This window comes from Acanthochromis polyacanthus, chromosome 17 (assembly GCF_021347895.1).
Source record: "Acanthochromis polyacanthus isolate Apoly-LR-REF ecotype Palm Island chromosome 17, KAUST_Apoly_ChrSc, whole genome shotgun sequence".
NCBI lineage: Eukaryota > Metazoa > Chordata > Actinopteri > Pomacentridae > Acanthochromis > Acanthochromis polyacanthus.
This window is the reverse complement of record NC_067129.1, coordinates 15,837,187-15,862,490: the sequence shown is the minus strand read 5'-3', so window position 1 is coordinate 15,862,490 and position 25,304 is coordinate 15,837,187. Positions and strand designations below refer to the sequence as shown.

General features: G+C 43.4%; 1 protein-coding gene across 3 annotated transcripts in view; it reads left to right on the top strand.

Annotated features, from left to right (window-relative positions):
• The window catches only part of LOC110962532 (cell adhesion molecule DSCAML1-like), a 60,735-nt gene that overhangs the window by 21,177 nt on the left and 14,254 nt on the right, over positions 1-25,304 (top strand). The window contains exons 4-19 of one of the 3 annotated variants that reach the window (XM_022210528.2): positions 12,944-13,090; positions 13,182-13,460; positions 14,626-14,901; positions 15,926-16,222; positions 16,735-17,007; positions 17,662-17,946; positions 18,092-18,211; positions 18,313-18,489; positions 19,043-19,242; positions 20,144-20,240; positions 21,354-21,482; positions 21,571-21,738; positions 21,869-21,939; positions 22,206-22,446; positions 23,376-23,522; positions 24,172-24,327. In XM_022210528.2, the coding sequence (XP_022066220.2) occupies positions 12,944-13,090; positions 13,182-13,460; positions 14,626-14,901; positions 15,926-16,222; positions 16,735-17,007; positions 17,662-17,946; positions 18,092-18,211; positions 18,313-18,489; positions 19,043-19,242; positions 20,144-20,240; positions 21,354-21,482; positions 21,571-21,738; positions 21,869-21,939; positions 22,206-22,446; positions 23,376-23,522; positions 24,172-24,327 (3,063 nt within the window). Of the gene's footprint in view, positions 1-12,943; positions 13,091-13,181; positions 13,461-14,625; positions 14,902-15,925; positions 16,223-16,734; positions 17,008-17,661; positions 17,947-18,091; positions 18,212-18,312; positions 18,490-19,042; positions 19,243-20,143; positions 20,241-21,353; positions 21,483-21,570; positions 21,739-21,868; positions 21,940-22,205; positions 22,447-23,375; positions 23,562-24,171; positions 24,328-25,304 lie in introns of those variants that run through there. The other 2 variants (XM_022210527.2, XM_051938084.1) reach the window with 2 other exon arrangements.

Sequence of the window (25,304 nt, the reverse complement as noted above, 5' to 3'; positions counted from 1 at the left end):
AATTCCTTAAAAGTTTCCCTCAAAAGTTTTATTTAAAAATAAAATCCCCCAAATTTGGCAAGAAAATTCTTGTAAATATTTTCAAAAAATTAATATAAAGCTTTCCAAAAAATCCTAAAAATATCTAAAGTGATTACATGTATGTCAGTAAAACTTCTAATATTTTCTTTAAGAACATTCACAAAAATCAATCAAAATCCAGTGAAATTTGCTGGATTTTGGTTGATTTTTTTTGTGAATGTTCTTAAGAAAAATTTTTAACATTTCTTTTTTTCCACCAAAAAAAGTTCAGAGATTTCCCAAAAATGTTGAAAATGTGGACATCAGAAGTTTCGCTGTGAAATTTTTTTTTCTCCACATTTTCAAACTAAAACGGGTCAATTTTGACCCGCAGGACGACACGAGGGCTAATAGTAAAGGAACTCATATATTATTATTATTGTTATTTTGATTAGGATTACACTTTTCGCAGTCTCACTGTATCGATGATTTTAAACTTGTATAGTATAGTAATATTCATACATTCATGCCATCTTGGTAGCGCCTCCAGTCAGTTATTTGGGTTAACAACAGGTTGCTCTCTAAACGAGTGGAAAAATAGTCATAACTGTAATTTCAATCGTCACTGAGACAAATCTGCAAAACAAATGCTTACAAATTCTGGGACTTTGCCCCAAAATATAATATATTTAAATAACGTTTGTCTCCACAAGTTATTCATCTAGTGCACATATATACGGTTTCATGACATCACACTTGTGTTGGTAAAGCTTTGCTTCCTGAGATAATGAACAGGACATGTGTCATACAACCACAGTCTTTGGTGACCCTGAATTCTTCCATAGATGTCTATTCTGGGTTCTTTGAGTGGCAAGTTCTTCCTCTGTAAAGCCTCTGGTAATGCATCACTCCCAGCACTGGTCATCATCCCGGTAAACTTCACGTAAACTAATTAAACTGGATCAATATGTCAGACAAGAGCTAACATAAGAGAGAAAGCACTGAACAGTGATTTTTTTTAAAGGTAATTCATAGATTTCAGGCCAAACCATACAATTCTACACAATTTTATGCTTTTTTTTTTTACATTTTATTTAATAAAAGTAACTGAGTAGTGTGTCCTCAGTAGCTCTGAAGGATAGCTGTTAATCTGCTCCTCTAACCACATCCAGAGTCATTAATGAAAGTGAAAGCAGGAAGGCTTGTGTCAAGGCTTAGAGCAAAAGAGTCGGAGGGTTTATGTGGCCTGGATTGGGTTAAGAAATAGGATTTAACGTAAAGAGGTTTTACCCCTTTTCTCCTTCTTTCTTCCACTCTTTTGTTTAGGCTAGCGAAAGAGGGATTAGTGAGAGGAGATTACAGAGGGCTCTACTAAGAAATTGTATTTAAGGAAATGCTTATTTACTCAACCGCTCGCAGCAGTGCCAAGAAGTTTGATTCCGATTTCCCCCCTCTTCTTTCCCCCTTCTCTTTCTTTTTTATTTCTGACTTTTTATTGTATGAAAGCAGTGATTTTCTCTAAAATCCAGTAGCTCAATGGTTTAAAGCAAAAAAATTTTAAAACAGATTCAAAGATATTATTACAAATACTAATGTAAATATATAATTCTGACAAAATGCATACTATGTGTAATTATTAACTCTGCTGACACTGAAGGTCAAATCAGATATAAATTAAGCTAAAAATAGACACATTCATGGTGTTATATAAAGCAGTAAATCTCACTTCAGTGACCCTGATGGAGAGATTTCTGTTTAATGATGTTTCTGTGAATGCAGCCGGTCGGTCGGAGGCCATGAGGAGACATGATCGGGGATCAAACGGGATCCCTTGTGGTCATCAGGTGTCATGTTCCTACATGACCTCTCAATCAGACCTATTGATCCGCCGTGCTATTAGCTGTCCAAACACACACAAAGGGCAGATCAACACCGCAGCCTTCATTGACTGTAGTAGGAGGAAAGCAGCTCTGACATGCTGCTGTGGGGACACAAATGTCTGACGGGAGGCCGGTGTGACGTCTGTCAGCTGTTTGTGGATCAGTATGAACATACAAAATGTCACGTGTGAGCAAGTCAATAATTCAGCATTTTTACACCACGTGAGCTGTTTGATCCCTCTGTTTTTCTCTAAAGTCAAGCCCTCTTAAGGCTTTAGTCAGTTGTTGAGGATATAATGTGTATATTCCAGGGATGAAACAAATAACACTCACTGTTTTGAAGGATTAGTATGTTTGGTGTGTTTTATGTAAGTTTATGATTCATTCTAAATGTGATCATAGGATATACAGTCCAGCCCTAGAACTTGCAACAATTTCAAGCTGTATGAAAGAAATTTAGACCAAATACTTCCATTTAAAGAGTTAAAATGCGTCATTAACATCTCTAACACAATGTTTCACTCTCTTCGGCCGCTTGTTTATGCCATTTCCAGGCAGAAGGAACCCATTAATCACATAAAAATTCACAATAAATCAAATTTTGGTTTAACAATATAAATAACTCTGGGCTTGTCTGTATCATAACATATAGCGTGGAACACATCGACTTATGAGTTTAAGTGAAATGTTGCATGTAAGGTACAGAAGCAGCTGACTTCATAATCTATCCATCGATGATGAGTATTTATTTTATCATTATTATTTTAGATTACCTTGAATTACCGACCATGAAAGAGTCCTGAGGAGGCGAGTGTCCATCCATTATCTATACCCACTTGTGTTGTGCAGGTGTGCAGGGAAGCTCAAGCTTATTTTACTAAACTGTGGCCTGGTCAGTGGTTTATCACAGGATAAGACAGACACATACAGAGAACCAAAGCTTTGGATTGTGGGAGAAAATCAGTGCAGATATGAGGAGAAGGTACAAACTCAAATGGTCTGAACTGTGAGCGCAGATGTAGAAAATAAGTTCTGAGAGGCCGTCCAGGCCACTGACTTTTGTTCTTCAGGGTAGCAAAGCTGTGACGTGCCTTACTCTGCTTCTGGCATTCTTACTCTAACCCTAACCAATCTCGCTCCTCACATCTTCTTTCACCGACCAATCAGGTGGCACTTTCCTCATGAATATTCTTGAGTTTTCCCTGACCACCAAAAAGAAAACCTGTGACCAGACTTCTCCTGGCTGCTGGAATCTGCAGACTCAGACTGTACATGTTAACAGAGTAGAAGTACAGTACACTACATGTGTGTGAAATTAAAAGAATCTCCCTCTTGACAAGCTGCACAATTAAACTCTTGCTTGCACAGTGTATATTTAGTCTTGAATTGTGGCTTTTTGTTTACATCAAAATAGTGAGTTGTAGCACTGAACTTTAGCAAATGAATTTAATGTCTAGAGAAGCTGTAAACAAATCACGATTCTCCAGATTTGATATTGCTGCTTCTTGGATGATGACTTCCTTTTTTTAAATTTGGTAAATGGCAGATTTTGATATTTGATGCTTTGATTCTTTGTGTATTTTACTGTAATTTGAAATGATGCTCGAGGTTTCAACTGTCTTTTCTGGTAAGCACTGTAAACAAGCATGTGTGTGTGTGTGTGTGTGTGTGTGTGTGTGTGTGTGTGTGTGTGTGTGTGTGTGTGTGTGTGTGTGTGTGTGTGTGTCCATGCCGGGCAGTGACACTCCTCTGCCACCAGCACTCTAATAGGGAGGGACCAGGCAGCTCACTCAGTGCCGCTAATGCAGCTCACTGCCCCGGGCCATGGGCTAAGCTGGAGTACACTGCATCACACACATGCACACAAGCACACATATGATGGCAGACACACACCATACATCCAACTCTGCCTCTTATCTGCAACTAAATCAAAACAAGGTGGAGGTTGAGGGCTTTCATTTCGCCGTCAGATGTTTACTTTCACTGATGTTATCGAATGATCTGAGTTCTTCACTGTTTAAGCTTTAGTGCACAGACAATTAGCTGTTCGATGGGAGTTAGGGGTAGGTGTTTGGACCACGGTGACACGCTTCTCTATGGTGTGTTGGGATGTGTGTGTGTGTGAATGTGTGTGTGTGTGTGCGTCTCTCGCGGGACTCTCATTATCACTGCTGTCCCAGATGTCACAAAGCACATGAAACACACGTCATGAATAATGGAGTCCTATTTCTACATCTCTCCCCATTTCTCTCCCATCCGCCCACCCTCTTTCCCCTCCATCCCTCGTTCCCTCTGATGCTTCTACTGATGCTTAATCTCCTCGCCGCTGTTTCTATCTGAGATGGTCCATTTAGCTTTATGCAGCATCGTCGGCCTGTCTGGTTAGGATGGCTTTATGGGGGGAACATGGCGCCTCTGCAGCGCTGTGTTGAGTTATATCCACGCAAACGACGCCTTTTTGCATACGATCGGTTTTTATGCCTGTCCCCGGCGGTCCACTCGGGCTCCCCATAGGCCTCTCCGCGACGTCCCCTCCCCCAGTGTTTACTGTTTAAAGTCACACAGGGCAAATTGGGACAGAGCAGCCAGTGGAGCAGAAGAGACATGGTCCCATCGCGGTGGAAACTGGACTCATCCCTCTCTCCGTGTGCCTCCTCCTCCTCCTCACTCCTGTACCTCCAACTTTCCAACATCCTCCTCGTGCAACATGACACAGCGGCAGAGGGGCAGGGCAGGGAGAATATGATTGAAAGATGAGGTAAGCAGTCAGAATTGGTTAGGAAGGAGGACAGCAGTTAGGATTAGACAGTGAAGCGTGGCTTTTTAATGAAAACATGACAGACAGAGCTGCGGCTTCCTCAACATCTCGACCCCTCTCTGCAGAAAAATGAACAAGTGACAAAAGCGGCGAGTTGGAGGGGAAGGTGGGGGAGAGAATCGAACGGCGAGATTCAGATATTGCTCATGCGGCGTTGGTCTTAACTGGCAGGATTGACTCATGCTCCGTCTGAACAGTTTGGTCGTGCTAACAAAGTCTCCTTTATGGAGGGGATGTGGCGGGGTGGGCTCCCGTCGCACAATTAGTTGTTGCACATCAGTTGTGCCAATAAAACCTGCTTTGAATGTGAATTGAAAGGAGTTAAGAGGGCGCCATTGAGAGATGTTAAGTAAGTGTGCGGTGGAATAAAAGACACAAAATTGTATATATTTAATTGGCCGACACCTGCTTCTACTTGGGCTTTTAATGTACACAGCGGAGAGAGGGGAGAGAGCAAAGGGAGGGTGGAGTGGGCTCTCGCTTTGAATACAGATGTAACACCCCTTTTTTGCATAAAGGTTTAAAAGAGAGGAGAACACAGACATGGACTGTTATCTCCTCCTCAGTTTACCCTCCATCTCTCCCTTTATTTTTCTTTACTGTTTTTTCTTCCTTCATCCAGATCCACTCATTCAGTCAATGGTGCCCATCTCCTGCTTTAACACATTCCTCTACTGCAAAACTGGACTACTGCCATTCACTGACTGCACGCTGCTAATTTTAACGCGTAGTTTATTATTTTTTGGTGCCAGCAGGGAAATATTTTTTGTCCTATTTTAAGCCTGGTAGGTGTTTCTTGTGTGTGCGCTCCTAAGCATGTCTGCATTTGTGAGCACCGAGCATATTCCGGCACTGCAGAGAATATCTCCGGAATACGCCGCGTTTTTTTCTTCTTTTCTTTTCTTTCGTCTTCTTTCTGTGACAGTCACAAGTCTTTGATCCGCTCCTCCTCCCCTCTGTCTTCCCATCTTCTTTCAAATTCTTCCCTGCGACTTGCCGTTGAGAGCAGAGGTATATGGTGGAGATGCAGAATGCCGTTTTTCTATACTCAAAATGTTGACGACGGGAAAAAAAACGACTTAAAACCGGCATGTTGCTCATTATTTGCAAAATTAAAATGACAAACAAAGCAGCTGTATTTGTTGTTTTTTGTGTTTTTTGGGGAAACCTAGTGATCAAACTCAACTTTGTCAGCACCCAGGTGGAACAAAATGTTTGCACTCTATCAAGTTTCATCAATTTACTGCTGCTTTCATCGCATACATTCTTAAAATCTGCATTTTTTTGTCATATGTTTCATCTCGGAAGCATTTTTCATTCACTTGTTTCCTCTTTCGAATGATTTACTTGTGGAATAAACTCTGCAAAATGTGACTTCACAAAGACAAATACCCTTTATGGGATTTTCTGTAAGAATCTAGTGCATATTAAAGCCTCAGGAGCTCAGTAGAGTAACACAATGAAAACTCCTTCTCATTTTTCTTCTCAAGCATGAGTCTAAAGACTGTTGTTTGAAGTCAATTTCCATGTAATCTTCTAACCTCAATCTACAGCACTTTAAAGAATAAACATGATGGGCTATGGCCATCTTTCTGACAGTTTGTGGAGGCCTCTGACCCTCAGGTGCATTCCCACATTTGTTCCTTTTGCCATCTTATAGTCTCCATAATGAGCGCTACCCTTCACTTAGCTGGGAAAGCCCCTCAAGGCGAGAAACCACTGCCTTTGACCATCAGCACTGTTGAGTAAGATGAAGACTCCAGGGATCAGATTGTAGTGATCTGCCAGAAGGAAAACAGGGATGAGAGTTCGATAGCTCATTAGCCTTTTCCAAACTGATTAGATATGGGGTCCATATGAAGGATTCCCACAGGAACACTGGTGTTTTTTTCCTTCAAGTTCACACAGTTCTGTTTTTTTTAACTGCACAGGAAAACTTTAGCAGGTGAGTGTCATGAAAGACCTCTTGCTGGGAGGGGAAAATGTCTGTCTCTTTCAATACACTGATTTTGTCCAGATAGTGTTGAGATTTGCCCCTCTGAAGCGTGTAGGTCAGATCACTTCCAACAGCTAAATTTGTCCATATTAGTTTCCAAATTGCCCATAAAAACTGTTATAGATATGCCCCAAGTATTTTCGATGACTTTCTGAGAAATTTGTCTTTATTTTAAGGAACACAACTGCATGAAACCATGTCTAAAGCGAGTAAGCTTCAAATTGAGATGCAGGAAATGGGAAACTTACAGGACAGCGTGTAATGTTGTTAAAATATTTGTGATTGGACACAAAAATACTTGCATCCGAGGAGCTAAATTTAGCAACTTCGCACTGATCCCGCTTTTAAAAAAAATCAGTTTAACAGACTTCTGCGGCCAATTTGCCGATGCGATTTATGCATTCGCACGATGCCGAGGGTTTCACAGCTCCGTCCTTGACTGTTGTAAACACATTGTACTTTAATATTTGCTGAAAGTACACCGAAAATCGTAGCAGGATGGCAGCGAGAAGACCCTAGCAACAGGGAGAGGATGAAGAAAGCGTGAGAGTGGGAGGGAGGGGGAAAGATGCAGAACATCAATAAATAATGGCCCCACTGAGGAGGTGGAAATATGGGCCTCGTTATCTTTGCGCCGACGCCTTCATTTGCATGTGAGAAAATGAGGCTGCTACCAACTCGCACACGCAGCGTGCATACAAACGCACACAGACACACACTTCTGGACCCACATGGGCTACAGTATATCCTATTTATAGACTGTGTCATGCTTTTATTTTTTCCTATTCTCTCTCACACATTTATACTTCCATTATTTCCCCTTTTCTTACCTCCTCTTTGGAATTTGTCATAGCTGCAGGTCGGGTCTGTTGTGTGACTGCGAGGCTGCCGGCATTTTGTTGTATGAAAAAAAATCAAGTGAAAGCAAACCTTTATTGCACAACAGGGGTTTGCGAGAGACATTAATTTGAGTAATGGCCTCTTTTTCTTATATTGCAGAGGATACAGTTGGAGTACAGGCACAGTCACATAGCAGATTCTCAGGGAAACACCGCTAAGCTTTCAGCTAGAGCAGGTGGATTTTTGCTGCCTTGCTCATGGGTCTCTGGATTTAAGTCAGTCAAGTCTGTTGTGGATTTTATGTACAATTTTAAGTGTAAAATTGCACTTGGGAAGTAAATGCAAACATTTAAATAATTTTGGAAAAAGGAAACATTTTTAAGTTGGAAAACAATTTGAGAAGGTGCAGGATAGTTTTTTTGTTTTTACGTATCGTCAAAAATGGGAAATTTTTGTCAAAGATTAAGAGTTGGTCTTCCATACCATTAAGCTTTTGCAAGTCGTCTAGCAGTTAAAAATATTGAGATTAAATTACCTTCCATCTGCATCAGGGAATCATGGACAATTTTACACAGTTTTTTCCCATGAATGCATCTCATTGAGACTGACCCAACTCATACAAGACCCAACAATGTCGCCATCCTCTAGGCGATGCAGCATCTTTCAAAGAGCTTCTTTTCGGGTGAAAGGACTCTTTAAAGAACCGTTTAGAGTTGATATAAATACTTTAACCTCTAAATTGTTCCTTCAGAGCTTTTGTTGGGATTCACAAGTTCTTCCATTTATTTGGTCTCGTGGTCTTTTTGGTTTCTTTGTTAATCAGTGTTTTGTATAAAAACAAAGATACCACTGGGTTTTAATCCCAGATTAAACCATTTCCCCCCTATTTTCACAATATTTCCTAGATATTCTTAGATGTTTAGTAGTATACATGGATGTGCTCAAACTAATGGCAAATTCAGGTTTCTATAAAAATGTTCAGTACTCCATATGTGGAAGGCACAAAAGTTATGCAGCATAAACAACCGTAGCATTTTTTTTGCCTATATGCATGGATTTCTGCGTGCTTTTCTGCAGCCTTGTGTGCATTTAAGTGTGTGAAACTGTGTGTGTGATGCACATAGGCTCTGTTTCTCGTTATCTAGTCAAGTCAGCATGAATAAAAGCTGAGGGAGCACAGTGATTTAGGATTTAGTAATTAATATTTTACTCCGTCTGCCACTCTGCTTAGAGACTGAGAGCAAGAGACAGAGAGAGAAAGTGAGAGAGAGAGAGAGAGAGCGAGAGAGAGGGAGTGAGGAAATGGGTGAGACAGGCGCTAAGAGGGTTCACACAAAAATGTGAAGAGAGCCGACTAAAGATAGACTGATTCTATCACCAAACCACTCAGTAAAGATGGACAGATAGCGAGGGGAATAATGTGATGCGCATTGTGTAATCAGCGTTGTTTCAGAGGCTGCAGATGGGATGAATTCAGTCCTCTGCTGAAGACGGAGACAGAAAGTGTGGCTTTGACAGATCCAGCTGACTCTCTCTCTCCTTCTCTCTCTCTCTCTCTCTCTCTCTCGCTGCCTGTGTCAGAGTGTTGTGACAGGCAAGTCGTTGGTGTTGTGGGAGTAGCAGCCTTAAAGTGCTCATTATCCTGTAAGGCCTCGTTCTGGGGGGCAAACAAAGGCTGCTGTGAAATTGCAGCCTGTGCCTCCTCTCGGGTCATGCCGTATATTCGATGCAAACACATGCACAGTCTATAACTGCTACCTTCAGTATGTGTGCCCTGACAAACACACACCTTGTAGATAAAATATTGATGCTGATAAACACACAGGTGCAGGCAAAGGCAGCCGATGCAGCTGCTGGCCTGTAGTTTGGATGCTAAGAGGCACGAGTTATAATTAATACCTTAACTAACCTCAAGCGTGTCAAACCTTAAGTAACCTTATTATGCGGCGATACAGCCATTTTTACACATGCCAGACTCAGAGTGAGCTGTGAGATAGTTGCGTTTAACAGTACCGTGAAACTGTGTGGATTTATTTATGCATTTTCTTATGAATCAGGAAGCTGGAGTGGTGCATTTAGAGATTGAGGGATCAAACTGATCTTTTAATTGTGTGGAGAAAAGCTGTTTCATCTGTCAGAAAGAGCAGATTGTTGAAAAATGAGGGATGATACTCTGTGTTCCAGGAAGTCACTAAAGTGCTTTTAAAGGACTCCCTTGATTTATGAGATACGTCCAGTGCGGATGTGTCAGGATGGGGCATGTGGGTGTCATGGCATTGTAAATGTTAAAGAAGAAACAAAAAGGAAAAGACACAGTAGATGCATTTCCAAAATGTATTTTCATTTGCATCTTGAAGTATGTATGTTCATATATTTTGCCAAGAAGTTTTTTCCCTCGCTGGAGGTGGTTTTTGACCTTTTCGTATGCACATTCCATCCATACAAGAATCCATCCATTCCTTTTTTTCCCATTTTTTTGGGTACCAGAGGGCTGTGTCACAAGCAACATTTTCCAGTTCCTCCTGTGGGGTTCCAAGGTGTTCCCAGGCCAGATAAGATATATAATCCCTTTGTTTTGGGTCTCCTCTCTAGTTGGATGTGCCTGAAAAACCTCCAAAGGAAGACGCCCAAGAGGCATCTTGATCAGATCCCTTAACCCCTTCAATTGACTCTTTTCGAGGTGAAGGAACATTGTCTTTAGTTCGAGCTTTCTCCGGATGTCCGACCTCCTCACCCTACTTGTAAGGCTGAGCCCAGACATCCTACAGAGGACCCTTAGCTGCTTGTATCTACGATCTCATTCACTACACTGAACTCATGACCATAAACAAGGGTTGAACCATAGAGGGACTGGTAAATCGAGATCTTTGCCTTCAGAGTCAGCTCCACTTTCACCAATACAGTCTATTACAGTGCCTACACCACTGCTGACATTCACCAGTGAATCCGCCATGGGCCTCATGAAGAAGATCTTGATAGTTTAACTCCTTTGTTTGGTGCAACAACTCACCCCAAACCCATTAGTAGTGGTCCACAAGTTTCCACCAAAGAAGCGTGGCCTCAGACTGGAAGGTGCTGACTCTAATCTTGGTTCCTTCACACTAGGGAGATGGGAACAACTTTTTTAAAATAAGTTCAGGTGTGGCGAACATATAACTCACATGACTGGTCAGCTGTTTCCGCTTCTTTCAGTGCCTTCACCTCTAGACAGCATGTCCAGTGCCAGCTTCAGTGAAAGAATCATTACATCTTGCCCAGTTGAAAACAGTTCCTTGAAACTTTTCCATTTTGTCTTGTAGATTGCCAAAACTCGGTTTGTTCTTCTGGAGGTTGGCAAGCAACAAGCTCTTCTCATTAGTCTATTTTGAGGGACCTCCTCTCCTCTGCCTTTGATCAAAAATCAATCTCAGAGTTTCTCTAAAGTGAAGATGTCTCATTTTGTTAAACACCTGTTACCTCGACTCCTCCCTCCTCGCATTTCTTCATTCTCCACTTGTATCCTTGGTGGGAGGGACTAAGACATGAAGAAAAGAACCAACAATGTACAAACTGAGAAATTTGAAGGTGGTGGTTGTTGGTTTTGGTTCCATCTTCTTTCATTTGGTGTATTACTGGCATGCCCAGTGTAGTGTACACCGCCACCTTCTGATGACACGACACCCCCAAGATTATTCATTCACTCCAAAGTAGTTCATGGAAATAAGCCTGGTTGTCATTTTCATTTTGTCATATTTCTGATATTCGCTTCAAATTTACTCAACAATTATATTGAAATAGTTTGTGTTTATGTTAGGTTTGGGTGGTATCCAAATTTTGATACCGTCAAACTTCCTTCACATTTTAACGGGGTATACCGTATTACCGTGACTATTACTGTTACTGGCTTGTGCCTTCACGTTCAGAAACTGAATACTCGCAGCAGTGAGTGGGTGGTTGATTCGGAGATGCGTCCTTAGGTTAGAGGTGTTTCCATCTCTCACGATCACCTTTTGATTGCAGAATTTACAAACTGCTTCATCAGTATTTACCGGCTCTCCTTTCTCGTTTGCCTGGAACCCGAAATACTCCCAAACTGCAGAAGTTGTGTTCTTTTTTGACACCAAGTCACTGCGGGATCTGCCACCTCCCCCCTCTCTCTCTGTCCTCCGCGCTGTCACGTGACGACGTCTCGTTCATAAACTTTATGGAAAGTCTCCAAAAGTAGGCTAAAACATAACTGTTTAAGTGCTACTTGACAGAGAATCAATTTTAGGCATTGAATGACTTTTATTTAATATTTGATCCTTATGTTAACCTTTCCTGCTCAGCTCCCGAGCACGTTCGGGAGCAGGGGGAGGACAGTTCTCCAGGGCCGAAGTTACTGTTGTTACTTTGGGATTAACCCCCTTCACTTCCTCAGCAGTCGTCGAAGGCAAAGACACAGCAGCCCGGCCTGATTGAAGAATACTGCAGCCTTTATTGTAAATTAACAGCGGCTGAACCATGCAGTCGCGCTAACCCAGCAGCTACACATCTCTTCTCTCTTCCTCCCCGAATCGACTGCCGTCTTCCTCGCTCGCGCTGCATTCAGGGTCGCTCGGACATCTCACTCTCCTAGGAGCCTCATAAGGGAGCCACACACTCTCATAACACTTATCTCCTGTATAGGAACATTGCATTTTTTTCATGACGGTATTGGAACCGATACCGCTGCTATTTTTAAACACTGGTGGTATACGGTATTACCGTAATACCACCCAAGCCTAGTTTATGTGCACCTGTATGAAAGAAAGAATACATAATGTTGGCAGCTACACGAAAAGAAATGGGTAAAAGGAGTAGTGCTCATTACAAACTAACTTGTCTCTTCCTCCTACCACTCTTTCTCTGCTTGGTGGGCACAGCATGAAAACTTTGGAATATTTACATAACCACAATTCTTTGAGTATAAAGAAACAAAAGCTCCGAAGGAGAACAGGCAGATCCTGTCACATCCAGGCACACTTGGCCTGCCATTTTGTTAGCACACTTGAACGGAAGAACATTTAGATAGTTTGATGATGAGAGTAGTGTGGTGCATTAGAGTTATACATTGTGTGCGGAGGGAGGCAGTAAATCTGTCTGTGCTCTGTCTATGCGTGGTGGAAGTGACCGCTGTGTGTCCTCCAGGTCTTGAAAGAGTGCCAGGTTTTGGGAAGCAGCATTATTAGGCAGGTATTGCCAACTGTTCAGGCAGCTGTTTGTTCTTGGAACAATACGGTTTTGCAATAAGCACAATGGATGTGTAACAGAGTGATCATCTTAAGGAAGGGTGAAAGCGGGAGGGTGGTGTTTTTGTTTTTTTACTTTATCAAGCCTTTTACTGGATGTTCCTGTCTGTCATCAGGTCTCCTTTGGGAAAAATAATGTTTCTGAATTGGTCTTCCTCAGGTAACAGGTTCTCGCTGACCTCCTTCGGGGCTCTTTACATCTCTGATGTTCAGAAGGAGGACGCCCTCTCCACCTACCGGTGCATCACCAAGCATAAGTACAGCGGCGAGACACGGCAAAGCAACGGAGCGCGGCTCTCTGTCATGGGTGAGCAGCTTGGTGTTTTCAGTTTATTCTTGCTCTTTGTTATGTTTCTCTTTCTGATGACCAAACATTTAACCCAATCTCTGCCCTCCAGACCCCAACGAGTCCTCACCAACCATCCTGGACAGTTTCCAAGCAGGGGAGGTGTATGCAGGCCAGAGTATCGAGCTCCCCTGCATAGCAGGAGGTTACCCTAGCCCTACAGTGCGCTGGCTGAAAGACGGTCGCCCGCTGCCCTCAGATGCCCGCTGGACTCGGCGTTTGACAGGGCTAACCATCAGTGACCTGAGGCAGGAGGACAGCGGCAGCTATGCCTGCGAGGTCACCAACAGTTTTGGCTCAAAGGAGGTGTCTGGACAGCTTCATGTCATAGGTGTGTGGGCACGATTACACACTCACACATCCACCAAGAACCTGACAGACTCCCACGCTGTCTGTTCGGTGAATAAGCCTGGCAGACGGACACATTTAAAGACTCAAATCTTTTTGGTTTCAGGCGCACATATAAGCTGCACCTCGAGTGTGTCTGTATCAAAACATGTGTGTGAGCTGCATGATGCCCCATCATATCAGGCCTCAAATAGAAAGACAGGGTGGTAATTCGCTGAGGCTGATTCCGTAACACAGCTGCCAGCACCGTTCACCATCAGATAGAAGCAGGGTGAGGAAGACAGAGATAAAGACGCGGGGGTCACACAAGGGACTATCAGTCACCCAGACAGTGCTGGAATGACATTATCTACAATGTAATGACAAGATAATAAGAGCGGCGGAGATAAATGCGCATTGTGTAAAGTATACAAAGAAACAAAGGGAGAGAGGCGAGACAGAGGGAGAGAATAGAGAGGCGGTAGGCTTTGCCAGTGGGCACATCATGGCAGCACACTCTGTGACTCTGACAGGGTGAGGGGGGTGGGGGGGTTGGGAGGCACAACGATGCCCCCCAGCATACACCACCAGCTGCCTTATTGCTCACTGACATTTGCACACACACACACACACACACACACACACACACACACACACACACACACACACACACACACACACACACACACACGTACACGCATACTCTGCCTCTCACACACAGACACACTAACACACACAAGTGGACAGAGATGTGAAGAGATATCTCCAGCTGCTTTTTTAATGAGTGCGTCGAACTGATTGAGTCACCGCTGCTGATTGTAGCCGCTCGCTCTTTCTCCCGGCCCCTGTGAATGTAAACAGCTACTGTATGCATGAATCCATGTGTCATGTTTTGAATACAGCTTTAGAATTGTGGAATTACTTAGGAAATGAGAATAATTGGCATCCCTTGACACCTAATTAAAGCTAAAATTTGCTTCTAAATCAGTTAATTAAAATTTTTACTTACAAATCACAATATGTAATTCTTACATTTAGCCATGATACATTTTTGCAAATTGCAATTGTATATCAGTAGAGCTTTACAGTAAATATATACAGCAAATGAATGAAAATTTTACTCCTTTGTTTCGTATTTTTTGTGATTTTTTTCTTCGACCTTTTCTCAGATCCACTACGAGTGACCTTGTCCCCTAAGAATCTGAAAACGGGCATCAGCAGCACACTGTTCTTCACCTGCACTGTGGAGGGTTCTCCAGAATACACCATCACCTGGTACCGGAACACGGAACCCATCGTCCCTGACCAGCACATTTCCATCCAGGGGCAACACAACGACACCCTACAGATCACTGCAGCACAGAAGTTCCACTCTGGAGCCTACCAGTGCTTTGCTTCCCGAAAGGGCCACACTGCTCAGGATTTTTCCATTATTCTGCTAGAGGGTATGTGGACAGAGAGTGTTAGGGGAGTAAATAAGTGCAGTTTTAATTTAAAAAGCTTGAAAAAAATAGTGTTATAGTGGTTGCAGCAAAAAATATTGAATTAAAGCAACTTTTACTGAATTTATGTTCAACCAACAACCTACACTGAGTTGAGAGAATTAGGCATTTTTAATTAATCACTTACTAAATGATTAGCAGCATAAACACAAGTCTTGATTAGTCAGAAAAAGCTGTTCAGGCAAGTTTTTCACATTATTTAAGAAAGTTTTGTGTGCTACGTAGTGAATTTCCATAATTTTTGGTTCTTGCAAAACTTCAGTTTAATGAACACACGATTTTAGGCAAGAAAATTTGGCAAGAAAATTCTTGTAAGTATTTTAAAAGTAGTAAAAATCTTCCCCCAAAAATGCTAAAATTATCTAAAGTGATTCCATATATATCAGTAAAACTTGTAATATTTTCTTTAAGAACATTCACAAAAAAATCACGTTTTTTTGTGAATGTTCTTCAGAAACATTTTAACATTTCTTTTTTCCACCAAAAAATGTTCAGAAATTTCCCAAAAATGTTGAAAATGTGGACATGAGAAGGTTCACTATGGACTTTTTTTTTGTCCCACATTTTAAAACTTTAAAACCGGTCAATTTTGAACTGCAGGACAACATGAGGGTTAAGTTAAATAAGTTTAATTAAGTCAGATAACATAGGCATTTCAGTTTAAACTAGACACAGTATTAAGTTGATACAATTACCAGCATCATTATCCAGGCAATGTTAAATGGTTAATGTAAATCAGTTAATGAGAACTTTTATCTTGCAGTCATGCACTGAATTAAGTGGTGGGATTAGGTCCCTTTAGTGTTGACCTGTATTCTTTGTTTGAATACAGGCAGAAGTATTCAACACAAATCCTTTATCTTGTTAAGTTATTTGTCATAAACACAACTAAAAGCCTATCTAAATCAAAATGTTTAGAATTTTGCTTTATGTCTTTATTTCCACCTCTCTTTCCGTTTCCTTTCAGATGGTACTCCTCGAATTGTGTCTTCCTTCAGTGAGCGGGTGGTGAACCCCGGTGAGCCTTTCTCCCTCATGTGTGCTGCCAAAGGAGCCCCGCCGCCCTCCATCACCTGGACGCTGGACGACGAGCCCGTGGTGCGCGACTCCACCTACAAGACCAGCCAGTACACGCTGTCCGACGGCCTGACCGTGTCGCACGTCAACGTCAGCAGCCCGCTCATTCGGGACGGAGGAGTGTATCGTTGCGTCGCACGCAACTCGGCCGGTAGCGCCGAGTACCAAGCGCGCATAAACGTAAGAGGTGCCTGTCTGCTTTTCAATATAAATGCACTCTACACCTGACTCTACACAAACACACAGGGGTTAGAGAGAGGCACAGATCACTTTACATTTCACACACACACTTCTTTTATCTATCTATCTATCTATCTATCTATCTATCTATCTATCTATCTATCTATCTATCTATCTATCTATCTATCTATCTATCTATCTATCTATCTATCTGTCTATCTGTCTATCTAGAAATATACACACGATCACTTAGATACACAGAATATCTGATTAGGCTAAAATCAACCAATATCCTCATTTAGATTTGAGTAAAGGGGGCATAACTAACCTCCCTCTCCACCTGTCAACTTGCCCCAATCACTCTATCCCTCAACCTTTATCTCTTCACCTCCTGTCTCCGTGGCTGCTCCCTGACTCTGCCATGACCTCCCTCACCTCATCTGCCCCTTTTCTCCGACCTCTGTGTCTCTCTCTCTCTGTCCTCCCTCCATCCCCTCCCTCTCTTCCCCGTGTCTCCAGGTCCACCTCGAATTAGACCCATGCGAGACATCACCGCAGTGGCGGGCAGGAACACCTACATAACATGTCGAGTGATTGGGTACCCGTATTACTCCATCAAGTGGCTGAAGGACGGCATGCAGCTGCCCGATAATCATCGTCAAGTGGTGTTCGAGAACGGCACCCTGAGGCTTACGGACGTGCAGAAGGGTGCGGACGAGGGCACCTACTTGTGCAGCGTGTTGATCCAGCCCCAGGTGTCGATCAACCAGACCGTCCATGTCACTGTTAAAGGTACGCAGGGACAGAAGGTGAAGCTGCCGTAGGAGCAGAGTGAGTTGACCCTGTTTACCAAAAAGCTAACGCAATGGGCATGGCAACAGTGTTTTCTTTGCCTTTTAGAGTGGCTGTGTTGGTAAAAACTGAAAAAAAAAAATGTGGAGAATTTGGAAAAATTATTACCACAATTTCTAGACATCAATGTGCAAAATTGTCGAGTTCAACTTACCAGGATGCTTTCTGACACAGATAGAAGGATGGATTCATGTTTGTGTCTGTATTTTGTTTAGTCTGTGAGCGGGGTAACGATGGCAGCAGGGCAGCTGCAGAGGTGTTTAAGGGTGTGTGCATGTGCCTGCGAGTGAGTGTGTCTCTGATTTAATTAGATGAATAATAATGAAGCCTAGATTAAATCCCCCAGATGTCTCAGCTGTAGTACCCCCACCTCAACCTCCATTACTATGGCAACGGAATGACTTCCCCCTGCCAATTGGACTCTAACCAGAGCAGCTATTATGGGCTGCAGGAGAAGGGGGGTGAAGAGGGGCCCACTGGCCAATGACCTTCTCTCTTTCTCAGCATTGCTCCAGATGGCCACATTGCCACTCTTAAACATCCATTGCTGCTTTTATTCCGCTGATCCTCTGCACTCTTCTCTCTTCCCCTCAGTGCCACCGCTCATCCAGCCCTTCGATATCCCCTCTACCTCAGTGGGGAAGCTCATGTACATTGCCTGTGTGGTGTCATCTGGGGACATGCCCATACGCATCACCTGGCACAAAGACGGCCAGCTCATCGTGCCAGGCTCCGCCTCTGGCGTCGGAATAGAGACCAAAGAGTTCATGAGCTCCCTGCAAATCTCCAAGGTGACACTGAAGCACAATGGAAACTACACCTGCATCGCCAGCAACGCTGCTGCCACCGTCAGCTGGGAAAGACAATTGATTGTTACTGGTGAGGGACTGAGTGGGGAGAGAGTGGCATAGCGACAATAAACTAGGGCATCTCAAATGTGGCCTGTAATGAGCAGGAGCTAAGAATTGCATTTGATTGTTGTTGCTCCTTCCATTTAGGTTAATCACATCTTTTTGTTTCTCAGTGCCGCCACGTTTTGTGGTGCAGCCCAACAACCAGGACTGTATCTATGGTAAAGCTGGAGTTCTCAACTGCTCTGTGGAGGGATACCCACCTCCAAAAGTCATGTGGAAACACGCCAAAGGTAGAATCAGCAAATCATCCGTATAACTTCGCTGTGACAACATCACAGAGATGGAAAAATAAAGACAATGACATGCATATTCTTTGTGTTGTGTCCTGCAGGTGTAGGAAACCCTCAGCAGTACCATCCTGTCCCACTAACTGGACGCATCCAGATCATGTCAAATGGCTCTTTGCTCATTCGACATGTTCTTGAGGACGACCGAGGGTACTACCTCTGTCAGGCCTCCAACGGCGTAGGCTCAGACATCAGTAAAAGCATGATCCTTACTGTCAAGAGTAAGTGTCAATCGTATTCTCTTTGGCATGAACCCTTTTCCTTTCATAGCCACAACTCCTGGATTGTACAGAGATAAATCTTAGCTTTCTGGACAGGAATCAGCTCTTCTAAGATGCACTTTTGCCCCAGGCTAGTGCAGCCTGAACTGAACATATAAAACCTTGTCTCTGTCCTGCACATTCTGAACTGGGGGTGTCTCTGCTATTGATTGATGTGTTCCAGCTGTCGGTCTGTGTGCTCCTGAATGTTTTGTGGGGAAAAGGCCTGATGAATTAGTAATGAAAACAAAACCACAGGAACCCCTCCAATCAATAATCTATGTCTAAGGAGCAGAGGAGACAGTATGGGAAGAAGAGGGAGATAGGGAGGAGATCTGAGACGGCCAGTGGGGCTTGAAGCGTGAAATGAAAATGGAGAATGAAGGGTAGAAATAGAGATGTCTATACATCTGTAATCTATCCTCAGTTTCTAGTACCACATCCCCATTCCCTCATCTCATTATTCCATATCATACTATTGGTCACACTGACACGTGTCTGTGATTCTGCTCAGTTCCTGCCATGATCACCAGCCACCCCAACACCACCATGGCGAGGAAGGGCCAGACCAAGGAGCTGAACTGCACGGCACGGGGCGAGCAGCCTATTATTATCCGCTGGGAGAGAGGGGACACAGTCATCGACGCAGAGAGAAACCCCCGTTACTCCATCACCATCAACAAGAAGGGAGATGAAGTCATCTCCACCCTAAAGGTCAGATACAGAAAACACATCAGAGCGTGAACTCAGCCTAATGCCTTTACACCGAGAGGGATTGTTTGATGCTGTAAAGAGTTGTAAAGATCATATCTTCAGTTGTTTCAGTGTATTTTCCAAAATGTCAGACTATCCTTTTAAAGACCCTCAATGTCAGTTTTTTTTTTTTTACCTCATTACCATGTCCATATGGTGTTTTTTATGTGTTGGAATACACATCATGAGCAGCATAAGCACAAAATGTCATGACTTGGCATTTCCACCCCAAAACTGCAGTGTAAGGATGACAGTTTCAGAAACAAGGATTCGGACTTGTGGAGTTTCATATGTAACAAACCTAAGAAGCCAATCCTGTCTGATTTCAGAGTGGGAGTTTCCATATCATTCCTCTTCTTCAAAATCAATTTGTGGGTCAAACATGTATGACTGAATTACTCCAACATAACAACCCGTTCTGGTGTAGCATGGAGTAGTTTAACAGTGTTTGAGCAGAGGCTGGGGGAGCTGGTGTGCTCCAGCTGCAGTGAGTGGACATGAGAGGGTGAACGGAGAGGCAGGGACTTCATAAATTCACAGATTCTAGAGAAATTCCAGGAAGATACTTCTAAGCTGTTTAAGACAAAAACAGATCATTTTCATTAAAAAGCTTCGAAATATGTAACTACAATACAAGGAGGTGACTTTCTAGAGCATTAAATAACAACCAGTGAGGGACTTTAAAGAAACATCAATGCAGAAAATGATGTAATGTGCATTGTATTAAAAAGAAGTAAAGGAATTGACAGAATGCTTACATGAATGCAGCACTGCAGAAGATTTTGTGACCACTGCTGTGATCCATGTTGTGTATATTTTGTTTCATACCGTAACCTTTTCCTGTTTGTGCTGATGCTTACAGCTGAACCCAGCCGAGCGAGGAGATTCTGTCTTCTTCTCCTGCCACGCCATCAACTCCTATGGAGAGGGTCGAGGACTCATCCAGCTCACTGTGCAAGGTAAAAGACTCTACGCCCTCTTATGGAAATGTGACATTTTAGACTTGCTGTACCTCATGCTTCTATACATCTTAGTAACCTAAACCTGTTATCCTCATTAGTAGTCATCTCTTGTACCATCTATTGGTGGCAATAGCACAATGAATAGTTGGTGTAAAATGCCGGAAATCGTTGTGGAAACATTTTGAAGCCGAGATCAAGACAAAAGTGGAAAAATATTTTAAAATCTGCAAATTTCAAGGTCAGAATGTGTTGTTTCTAATTTAAATGTAAATAGTTAGATGTTGTATTTGAATTTAATCTAGTTATAAGCCATATGAGGGCATCATTTAGCCTAGCCGCGCTAGACCCATGTTCTGAAGGCACAAGGGTCTAGGGAAGCTCGACAGGGAGGGAGGCGGGCTAAAAGGTTGTCTTTCAAATCACTCTGCAGCAATTGGGTAGGTATACAACCAATCAGCGCAACGAATAGGCTGACGTAGTTCCGAGAGCGCCGGCGGATTGTGGCTAAGTCCCATTAGCTTCCCAACCAGCGGAGTCGCGGAGCCAACTGGTATATTAAGGATTTACCATATCCCGTCGGCATAAGTCCCAATACGTCTTTCTTCTCAATGAAACACTTCAGTGCCGTCCTTTGTTTATCTTTCAAGTTGAATTTTAGCTTCAAATCTTTAAGGGCTGTGGCCAAAGCCGAGTCGAAAGATAACTGTTTATTGTGCGCCGGTTGTTTCTGTCAGAATCGTTGTGCCTCTGTCGTCACTTCGTTACGCCCGCCTTCTGACTCTACACTTCATGGTGATTCGTCCGGCCAGTTTTAGGAGAATCCAGCCTCGAGCCTTATGGAGGGTAACTAGACCCACCCTGGCAGAGAATTACATTCGTTGCCGTGGGTTGTCTAGCGCGGCTAGGCTAGGCATCATTTCTTTCGAAACTACTTTTAGCTCATAGGTAATGCTTAGTCCTAATGTTCTCAAATAGCCAAGAGAAACTAAAAATGTGTGCAAAACTCAGCTCGAAGGAGGACACATGATTAAGTCTTATTTATAAGCATCATGATGGTGATAGAATGAGATCTCCAGTGCTGACTTTGGTGATGATCCCCCACAAACACAGAGCCACCAGATCCCCCAGAGCTGGAGGTGAGGGAGGTGAAGGACAGGAGCATGAACCTGCGCTGGATCCAAAGGTTTGACGGCAACAGCATCATCACCAGCTATGACATCGAGTACAAAAACAAGTCAGGTAGGGATTATAAAAGTAACCCAAACCTCGACCCTTAATGTGAGTTTTTTTTCATGCTAAAAATCTAAACTGTGACTATATTTTTCAGACTCTTGGGACCACATGTACACAACCAGGAATATCTCACCAACCAACAATCAGGCAAACATTGTGGAGCTGCACCCGGCCTGCGTTTACAGCATCCGCATGTACTCATACAACAAGATAGGCCGCAGCCTTCCCAGCAAAGAGCTTACCATCAGTACGGAAGAAGCACGTAAGGGATCGATTTCTTCTTTAATTGCCACACTTGCCTGTTTTGTCTTGTCTTGTTTGTTTTTTCTCTCTGCATAGAGCAGAGCTCTGAATATTGATACAATGTCAAATACTCTATCTGACATCAACAGCACCTGACGGGCCGCCGATGGATGTCATCCTCCAGCCAATGACATCCCAGAGCATACGAGTTACATGGAGGGTAAGATCAATACGGTTGATCACAATGTGTATTATCACACAGTCCTTATTTCTGATTAGCATAGGTTTAGTGCACAACACTGGAAAAGACCAGTTGAACTGCAGCCATGTCTGCATAAAGGTATATTCAGCTATTTATATGACAACTAACACATCGAATATCTCTTGTGTATTTTTGGTTCTTACAGACCTTTGAGTTATGCATGACAGTTAGCAGTTTTACTCATACCGAATGCTCTTGTGTTTGGTTTTATTTTTCCTTTCCAGGCTCCGAAGAAGGAGCTGCAGAACGGGGTGATCCGAGGTTATCAGATCGGTTACCGAGAGAACGGTCCAGGTAGCAACGGCCAGTACAGCATAGTGGAGATGAAAGCTACCGGGGACAGCGAGGTTTACACCTTGGACAACCTGAAGAAGTTTGCCCAGTACGGGGTCGTGGTCCAGGCCTTCAACAGGGCCGGGACCGGCCCATCCAGCACTGAGATCAATGCTACCACGCTGGAAGATGGTAAGATGAGATAAAGGAGAGTAGATTCATTCTATTGTGGAAGGGACTGGGGGAAGGCAGGAAAAAATAGAAATGTTAAAAGCCGTGCAATGTATAATATAATATCGTCCAATGCAACAAGAGGATGGAAGACATAAATTAATGCATATAGACGTGTAGACACACATGCTCAAACAAAATGGTAGAAATGAATTTGCAGCACATCCCCCATCATTCTTTCTACTTTAATTAGCACCCTCATTAGGCTGGTAGAGAGCGAGAGATGAACAAGGAACCCCATTACTCTCTAAATGTCTGCCCACTCTACCTCCTGTTTTTCCTTCCTCTCCTTTTCTTTATCCTCCTCTTCTTCTTGCCGGTTCCCCTTCTCATCCTCCTCACCGCTCCTCCATCTATTTAATTTGTTTTTATTTCTTTTACTTTTCAATGAACCTTAGAGGATACCAATGATAGACAGACACCCTGAGTGATGGTAATTGCTAGAGCAGGTAGTCTGAAGCTGCCCCTACAACTGCAATTACCTTAAAGATGAACATTGTCTTCCTTCAGATTTCATCCTGCAGCTCACTCCACCCTCCTCATATGCATATTAACCCCTTAGGTGTAGCTGTTTTGCTATTCATGTTTCTCTCTCGGTGCTTCTCCTTCTCGTTCGCCCCCCTCCACCATCCCTTCTGTCTAAAAGCTGGGAGTGAACAAGGAGCTATTCAGAGCTAATTTGAGCTTATTTGACTGATTTATTTCAGCAGAGATTTCCTGCGGTTTGGGGGTGTTGAGTTATCATTAATTATCAGCGCTTCAGCTGCCATGCCACATCAGTCAGATCGTCTTAGTGAGGATTTTTGACAAGGGGAAGTCATTAAAACAGCTCCAGCGCTCATATATTTGACCCGTGCAGCACTAACACTCCCCCTCTGCTATCTCTCCAGTACCCAGTGAGCCTCCACAGAACGTACGAGCCATCTCGGTGACATCGGACGAGGCGGTGATCACATGGGCAGAGCCTCCACGGCTGACGCTGCACGGTGTGCTGAAAGGCTACCGGGTTGTGTTTTGGTCCCTCTTCCCTGACGGAGGTGGGTGCTGTGGGGGCCAGGCCCAGTGGCCAATGCAGAGTAATTATCACCTATCTCATTCTAAAATTTCACCGACCCACCCTCCCACTCACCTACCTCTCTGTCAGTGCCGTGAGTCAGAACGTGTTAAAGTGTGTCCACACCTTCCTCATAAAGCACTACCTGTTCCCACGTATTTTTGAATTTGTCCGTGCGTTTGTCCTTGTGTCTTTGTACAAGGCAGCATAGATATTTACCAAACTGGTGCTGTGTGAGATTAGAGTCAGCGTGTGTGTGTGTGTGTGTGTTGTTTCTATGTTTGCAATTCTGTCTCCTAAAAATTTTGTTAGCATCCAAATAATCAGCATTTGCTAATTTTTGTTTGTAAAAATACCCAGATAATACTTTTCTTTTAATCAGCAGAAGCAATAACTTACTGTTCAGTGCCAGTGTGTTGTTTTTTTTCTGCTGCTATCAATAAGAAAAGTGTAAAAAAAAAAAAAAAAGACAAAACATAAATGATCTTTAGCTTTACTGTGTTTAGTTTGGGAAACTTTGGCAAAGCAATTTAGTTATCTTTAAATGTCTTTTGTAGGAGACAGAGTTGGTCTGTGTTTTTTGTCCAGATAACCATGAGTGCTCTCTAAAACTAAAGTCTGTCCTCCCTCAGAGTGGGGAGAGATGCAGAATATCACCACCACTCGTGAACAGGTGGAGCTGCGAGGCCTCGAGAAGTTTACCAACTACAGTGTTCAGGTTCTGGCCTACACACAGGCTGGAGATGGAGTCCGCAGTAACGTCCTGTACATCCAAACCCGAGAGGATCGTGAGTATACAGTTTAACGTCTATTTGTCCATGTGCAGAAAAGTGGGCACAGCACCTGAGCAGTGGGTAAAGGGGGTAATTGGGAGGGGAAATGGGAGGGTGGGAGATAAAAAAAGAAAAAAGAAATGAAGGGGTGCTGGGTTGTATCTCAAACCCATGACAAAAGCTCATTTCTGCTGGGAAGCTCCATTAGCAGTGCTAATGAGAATTAAGAGGCTTTGGGTCCACGGCTCGGGGCTGAGGGAGGGCTGGCGGGAGACACGAGAGGAGGAGGAGGAGGAGGAGGAGGAGGCGCTCTCTCGGTGCATATAGCATCCAGGAGTCAGCCATCAGCCGCTGCCTGCATCCTCTCCACCAGCACTCTTGCCATAGGCAGGAGGATTAACTCCTCTTGGATTAGAGAGAATTAATTTTGTGCTTACACCATTGGAGGCGGGATTACAGCCAGATCCATGTCTCTTTATTGAGGAGGGGGAGGGGTCAAGGGGCGGAAGATGGAAAGATAGAAAGGTGATCACACACTTTGTTCTTGACTGACAACAAATAAGGAAAAAATATAATAGAAATGTCAGAGCCGATTTTATTTTTAGCTAATTTAAAGCCAACTGCTCGGCTTTTATTAGCGTATTAGCAGTTTGCTGTGACATCACCTCCTCTGCCACAGTGGCGTATAATGTATTTATGTAAATGTGGTTGTTCACCATTCAGCACCATTGTGCCTCTCTTCCTCATCATCACTTGGGTCGTGCTGGCTATGCGGCAGTCTGTCTGTCTGTCTGTCTGTCTGTCTGTCTGTCTGTCTGTCTGTCTGTCTGTCTGTCTGTCTGGAGTCCTGGGCAGATTTTGGGCACCAGATGGGACTTAACTCTCCCCCCTCTCTCTCTCTCTGCCACTCCTACTTTGACATGGAGGTCCAGTTATGATAATGATGGCTGCCTCCCCTGCTCCTCCCCGCTGCCACCACCACCACCACCAGC